At 46.9% G+C, this 7,500-nt stretch overlaps 1 protein-coding gene across 1 annotated transcript in view; it reads right to left on the bottom strand.

Moving 5' to 3' along the window:
• rufy2 (RUN and FYVE domain containing 2) overlaps positions 1–7,500 on the bottom strand; it is a 32,800-nt gene that overhangs the window by 10,952 nt on the left and 14,348 nt on the right. The window contains exons 6-11 of the mRNA XM_080542944.1: positions 6,802–6,866; positions 6,362–6,427; positions 3,673–3,742; positions 2,915–3,016; positions 2,635–2,751; positions 2,324–2,491 (exon numbers count right to left, since the gene is read on the bottom strand). Of these exons, the coding sequence (XP_080399070.1) occupies positions 2,324–2,491; positions 2,635–2,751; positions 2,915–3,016; positions 3,673–3,742; positions 6,362–6,427; positions 6,802–6,866 (588 nt within the window). The remainder of the gene's footprint in view (positions 1–2,323; positions 2,492–2,634; positions 2,752–2,914; positions 3,017–3,672; positions 3,743–6,361; positions 6,428–6,801; positions 6,867–7,500) is intronic.

Genomic DNA, 7,500 nt, shown 5'->3' with positions numbered 1-7,500 from the left:
CAGTGAAACAGGTGTCCCTCTCTGCGAGGTCCGCTACCCGCCGCATAGAGGCATTGTCCGACGCTGTGCAGGGAGTAATTATCGAGGGTCTCAGTCAAGCCAATTACTTTTCCATAGCCGTTGACGAGAGCACTGACGTTACAGATGTAGCCCAGTTGTGCGTCTATGCTAGATATTTTGATGGAAAGGATTTCAGGGAAGAGCTGCTGTCTCTTATTGCATTAGAAGGGCACACCACTGGGGACGTTATATTTACGAAACTGGAAGAGTTGTTTAGGCTGCATTCATTGTCATTTGAGAAAGTTAACCTAATCGTGACAGACGGGGCTCCTGCTATGGTGGGAAAGCACAGAGGTCTGGTAAGCAGGGTGAAGGAGCACGCACCCCAAGTGCATGGACTGCACTGTCTTATCCACCAGAGTGTCCTTTGCGCCAGACTCAGTGGCGAGCTAAAGGAAGTCATGGATAAAGTGATGCGTGTCATTAATTTTATCAGGGGTACATCAAGCACCCAGCATCGGCTTTTCCGACAACTTGTGGCTGAGTCAGAAGAGGCCACCCACGATGACCTGCTGTTACACAATGACGTGCGCTGGTTGAGCAAAGGGAAAGCGTTGAATCGCTTTTGTGCGCTACTGGATGAGGTCAAGGCGTTTCTTAGATTGAGCAAGATTAGGGCAGCAGCTGACCACCTTGCCCTTCTGGGAGACGAAAAGTTCATGTCCAAAGTAGCATTTTTAGCGGATATATTTGGCCACCTAAACCAGCTTAACCTGCAGCTACAGGGGAGAGGCAAAACCATAGTTGACATGGTTGAAAAGCTTGAATCATTCACGAGGAAGCTGGAGTTGTTCGAGTCAGATATATCCACTGGGAGGCTCCTACATTTCAGTACACTAAAATCACAGGCACCGGGACAAGTGACAGAGCTGATGGTGGACTTCATCAAGCAGCTACGGGCCAACTTCACTTCAAGGTTTGAGGACTACTCCATCCCAAAAGACATCATTGCCTTTGTACGCGACCCTCTCACAGTCAGACCAGGTGGAGACTTCTCCTCCCAGGCGAAAAAAATGATCCCCTCCTTAGACGAGGCTGCATTAGAAATGGAGCTAATTGATTTCCAAACAAGCTCCCTGGTCAGCGATGGGCTCAGAAGTGCGGAGTCTGTGAGTGCCTTTTGGGTGGCATGCTCAGAGGAGTATAGCATGATCAAGAGACTCACCTTTTATGTGCTCACAATGTTCCCCTCCACATATACATGCGAGTCGTCCTTTTCATCAATGAATGCGATAAAGACGCACGAGAGGAATCGATTGACGCATAAAAACCTTGAGAACTGCCTGCGGATTAAAGTGACGTCCATATCACCAGATATCAAGAAAATAGTGACCGATGGGAGATGTCACTTTTCACATTAAGTGAGTACCAAGCCTGTCGTTGTTGTATTTAATAACCTAATTGTATTTTGTATATTTTGAATGAATGGCTCATTGTAATTATTATCCCTAATAGTGTGTTTGCTCTGTCGTTACAGGAGCATAGGCCTATGCACCACCACCCCTCGCCCTCCAAGATCAAGCCAAGCGGATTCTGCTTTTTTTGCGGCGATTTTGTTAATGTTTTTCAGAAAATTGAACTGAATATTTCCTTTGTTACTGTTCATATGTGTGTTGCAGTCACATAATAAGTAAACATTACGTTTGAAGATTTACTGAGCTTGTTATAATGTGATCATATGTAGGCAGGATGTGTTTCCGTATCCGGTATTCAGATATGGATTACAGGTGCGCAGTGTAAGACGCACAGACATGTATGTATGACTCCATGCTCCCGTTCTATATAAAGTACAAACCGAAAGGACATCAAGCGTCATGTGGCTTTATTATGTTTAAAGGTTACCACAGAGCTGGTTTATTTTTTTCAAACCACACACCGCATGTCGGCTATTTCAGCACCAAGCATTGTCCACTTATTGATTTACTATGAGGGGTTCGGCGTCAGTGCGCTTCGGTGCACCTCGCTGCCTGATTGTATGTCCCTGTGTCATTCACTCTCAATAAAAGTACAATAAGCATTCTTTAGGTGGTGGTAGATTATATATTCGGACAGTATAGCCGCTATATGTGGGAATGTCGGTCCGATATTGTAAAAAATAAAATAAAATAAAAAATACGGAAAAAAAATGGATTCTCAAAATAATCTGCTGGGCCAAATATTATTGGTGACGGGCCAGCAATGGCCCACGGGCCGCCTATTGCCGACCTCTGCTGTAGAGGGTCTACCTGTCATCTATACCTGTAGAGTAGAGAGGGGGGTCTACCTGCATCTTCTGGTACATCTCCACGTTGATGGCCTTGACCTCGTCCAGCTGGTGGCGTAGACCAATCAGAGTGTCCTGCTTCTCGTGGATGTCCTTCTCCAGCAGCTTCATGGCCAGCTCCATCTCCTGCTTCATGCTCACCTGCACCACCAGCTCATTCTCCACCTCCTACACACACACACACACACACACACACACACGCGCACACACACACACTTTATTACTAACTACCCCCTACAGCAGAGAGTTACCTGACGTAGCTAACACTCACCTGACGTAGCTAACACTCACCTGACGTAGCTAACACTTACCTGACGTAGTTGACACTCCTCCCTCAGCTGTCTGCGCGCCTCGCTGTACATCTGGTCCAGCCCCTGGCGAGACTGTTTGTACGTGTCCAGCTCCACGTCCACGTCCACCTGCGTTACCTGGCAACAGGAGGGAGCGGGAGGGGGAGTGGGAGGGGGAGACGTGAGTTCATCTCCTGGTTACGATAAAGACTGATCTGGCAACTTGTCTTCTTCAGAGGGTACGAATAAAGTTGGGTGCAGTGGTGTTGTGAAGGCGGCGGCGGCGCGTCGCCATGGTTACCTCCAGGTGCTGCTGGGCCTTCGTCAGGATGATGGTGTTGTCGCTGCGCAGCTGGTGGTTCTCCTCCTGCAGCTTGATGATGTTGTTCTTGGCGATGGCCAGCTGGGGGGAGAGGAGGGGGGGGGGGGGGTCACTATTCGGGGTAGTGGTGGTCTAGTGGATAGTGAGTTGGACTTGGGATCGGAAGGTTGTGAGTTCAAATCCCGCCTGAAGCCACACCACTACTAGTGTGCCCTTGGGTAAGGCACTTAGCCCTCAGTTACTCCAGGGGGAATGTCCCTGTAATTCGTAATTGTAAGTCGCTTTGGATAAAAGCGTCTGCTAAATGGCAAAATTATTATTAAATTATTCGGTTGTTAAGTCTGACCAGAAATTCCCGGCACCAGAGTATCAGTGTACTACAGCGGTAGAATGACAGTTCAATCGTTTTTTAGACTCGGATCTATTCATACAACAAGGGACACAGCAGCACTTTCCCGTTTTTCCCATATTTGTCAGCGTCTTTGAGCCTCGGAAAAGCGCTTTATAAATATAATGAATTACTATTATTACTGCGGCATTTCGAAGAGAGCGCCTCAGCCAACTTTGGACCCGGAAACACGTCACGACTTAACAAGCGAATAGCCAGCTGGGGGGAGAGGGGGGGCAGTCAGACACACACACAAACACACACACACACACACACACACACACACACAGGTACTAGAGTGTGTAGTCGGAGAGAGAGAGAGAGAGAGAGAGAGAGAGAGACCTCTTACCTCCTCTATGAGTTTAGAGTTGGACTTCTCCATGGATTCAACCCTGCCTTGTAACCCCTGGACTGAAGAGCTGAGACACACACACACACACACACACACACACACACACACACAGACACACACACACAGACACACACACACACACACACACGTTTAGATTCTCTCTACTGGTGACCACATGTGTGTAACCCTTAGGGCTGTCCCTAACGACTATTTTTCTAACGATTAATCTAGCGATTATTTTTCCGGTTAGTCGATTACTCTAACGACTAATTTAACGAAACGATTAGTCTAACGATTGTTTTTTTTGCTGTTCGATTAATGTATCACTTAATGTTCCCAAAATAAATGTCAAAAACTTGTTAAACTACTTAACATTTCAATTATTCTTGTACAAATATATAAATTAGGCTTCTGCACTGCAGGGTAATATTCCACAACAAAAAATATCCTCTCTTTCTTACAGTCCAACATAAAATATAATATTATAAAATATAAAAGTTAACTTCAAATAAAAGGAAAAGTGCAAGTAATGCAGTAGGCAAGTTCAAGTTATTTTCAGGAGGAATACCAAAATAAATACCAACATAAAATCCTCTAATTAGTGCAATTCGAGTGAAATTCTAACCGGAATACCGTAACTATACCTCTCAGTAACAATAACGATCTCAGTAACAATAACATTCTCCCCCTCTCTCTGCTCTCCCCCTCCCACGCTCCTCTCTCCCCCCCCCTCCTCTCTCCCCCCGCCTGCCTCCTGGTTATTATTATTATTATTATAGGTCAGTGTTTCTCAAAGTGTGGGGCGGGCGCGTCGCAAGAGACAGTTAGGAGGTCAACAAGTTACAGTATCTTAGCTGTTCATAATGATGGCATGTCTAACAGGGACACTGGACAGGGAAAAGAAAAACGACAGAAAATCACAATACTTGAGTAGGGATGCACCGACTGATCGGCCAGGTTCAGAGGGATAAGCCTTAACCGCGCCATTGATGTACGACTGTGTCGGAGATCTCCGGTCGATAAAAGCTCGCATGATTATACTACTATCTAGTATACTAGTATACATACTATCGCATGTGCGGAGTCCATACTCCACCCACTTTACAGCACAGTCGGAGTTCGGCCATTCCGTGTTCCGTGTGAATGTTCGCCAATGTGAGACGTTAATTTTTTATGACGCGATCAAACAGTGCAAGCAACCCATGCTGTTCTGTAAATGAGACGAGCATTGAGTGATGACTACCTACTGCCAAGTAATATAATTAGGGTTGGGTACCGAAAATCGGTACCGGTAGGTACCGGTTACTTTACATTCGGTATGTACCCGTACCGAATCGCAAAGGAGATTTCGGTACCTCATTTCGGTACTTTACTGGTGACTCGTGACGTCACATCGCCTGTTAAATTTCCACTCAGTGAAAGCAGCGAGTACGGAAGGATAACGAGAAGGTTGCTAATAGCAACTTCCGCTAGCGGGTTGGCATAACGCGACGCTCGACTTATGGGTGCGTTCCGTAAACTCGTTCTGGAATTCTGATCACCACTCGTGGAATGCCTTCTGTCCAATCAAATGACTTGCTCCCCTTATGACGTCGGGCCCAGTGTGCGCTGCGACGCTCTCAGAGCGAGTTTACGAACGCAAGCCTTTGATTGGACAGTGCACTCCAGGATTCGACGCGTCTGTTGATGACGTAGTGCGGATGTGTGGCTGCGTCTCTGCCAGGTGGACAACATGATCGGGGATCTCCTGATATTCGGGTACTGTGTCAGATCATGTATATATCATGTAGATATATCCTTATCCTACTACTGTGTCTGAAAAATCGTCATGTCATCATGGACCAGAGAGGGGGAGGGGAGTAGTAGTAGCTGAGCGGCAACAGAGTTTGGATTTTGACGAGGTGGAGGGCTCCAGTTCATCAGAGTTATATTTCCTCTTGGTCTTCTTGGTTCCGGGGGCTATGCAGGCCTCTTCACTAGATCCCTTTTCTAAGAATATTCTGATGTCCTTGAGGGGCTGCCGAACAAGTGTGTACTCGTATTCGACATCAGTACCAACGATAGGCACCCCCAGCTTAATGGAGTCCCCAAGGCTCAGGAGTTTTATTTTCATTTATTTTAATTTGAGTGTATATTTAACTAATATATATTGTGCCTCAGCAATACAAAAGTGAAAAGCTGTTTAATGTTGTCGACCGTATATATATATATATACAGTATATATATATATATATATATATGTCATTTTAAAAAATCAAAAGTACCGAATTAAGTACCGTTTTGGTACCGGTACCGTTTTGAAAGTATCGGTTAGGTACCGGTACCGGATAAAACCCAAACGGTACCCAACCCTAAATATAATTATAGCAAACATGTCGGCAGTTTGGTATCTGTTCTCTGACTCTGAAAGACAACAAGAGGCACATTCTGATATTATAGACTTCCGGTTTCGTTTTCGCGTCTTCAAAATAAAAGCGTGAGTTAAGCGTTGTTGAAAATCAATGACACGTCACTCGTAACTGGTCGCAGCCATGTTGTTTATTTGCGACGCACCGACGCACATTACGCAAGTCGAAGTATTGACGTAGTCGATTACGTCGACTACGTCGACGCGTCGTCCCAGCCCTAGTAACCCTACTGAACTATGGGGTTACTTTTCATCGTCATGGTTTCCATGGATACGTACTTCAGCTGCCTGTTCAGCTCCTCTACGTAGTTTTTCTGGTCCAAGATGGCGGCGATCTGAGCGTTCCTGCAGACAGAGAGAGTAGCGTTACACTGAGCCTGTCCTCCGATCTCTACCTCCCCCGGCCTCCCTTACTGTAGTGGAACCTCTGGAGGAGTGTGGGGGAGAGGAGAGAGAGAGGGAGGGAGGGAGGGAGGAAGAGAGGGAGGGAGGGAGGGAGGAAGGGAGGGAGGGAGGGAGAGAGGGAGGAAGGGAGGGAGGGAGGGAGGGAGGGAGAGAGAGAGGGAGGGAGAGAGGGCGGGAGGGAGAGAGAGAGAGAGAGGGAGGGAGAGAGGGAGGGAGGGAGAGAGTGAGGGAGAGAGAGAGGGAGAGTGAGGGAGGGAGGGAGGGAGGGAGGGAGAGAAAGAGGGAGAGAGAGAGAGAGGGAGGAGTGTCACTACCTTTCTTCACTTCTGTAGTCATCCATGTCGTTCTTCAGGTACATGGAGAAGTCGATGACCCCAACCTGCCACACACACACACACACACACACACACACACACACACACACACACACACATACACACACACACACCTCAACATTGGAACATCAACATGACACGCACGTATATCAACTTCACCCGGCCCTCCTACCCCCCCGGCATGCGACGTGCCAAAGCCCTAAATTGGATTATATATCCCCTGGAACAGACTAAATGGTAAATAGACTGACTTATACAGCGCCTTATTCCAAAGCGCTTTAAAACGGCCTCTCATTCACCCATTCACACATTCACACACCAATGGCGGCAAGCTACCATGCAAGGCGCCGGCCCGCTCACTGGGAGCAATTTGGGGTCTTGCCCAAGGACACTTCGACATGTGGCCAGCCGGGGCTCGAACCGCCGATCTGCCAACCTTGCGATCAGTAGACGGCGGCTCTACCTCCTGCGCCACAGCCGCCCCTAAGACTAGGAGCCTGAGCTGGACTGCAACCCTTAGTGAATAATAATAATAATAATAACTTTTATTTGTATAGCACTTTTCCTGCAAACGTTGCAGCTCAAAGTGCTCCAATCATTATATCATCTATTTTATTTTAAATAATGTTATTATTTAGTCATTTAACGGCAATATTAAAAAGATGGGTTTTTAGTCTT

The sequence above is a fragment of the Nansenia antarctica genome (genome assembly GCF_963989245.1).
Source record: "Nansenia antarctica genome assembly, chromosome: 1".
Lineage (NCBI taxonomy): Eukaryota > Metazoa > Chordata > Actinopteri > Argentiniformes > Microstomatidae > Nansenia > Nansenia antarctica.
This window is presented reverse-complemented; position numbering and strand designations above follow the sequence as displayed.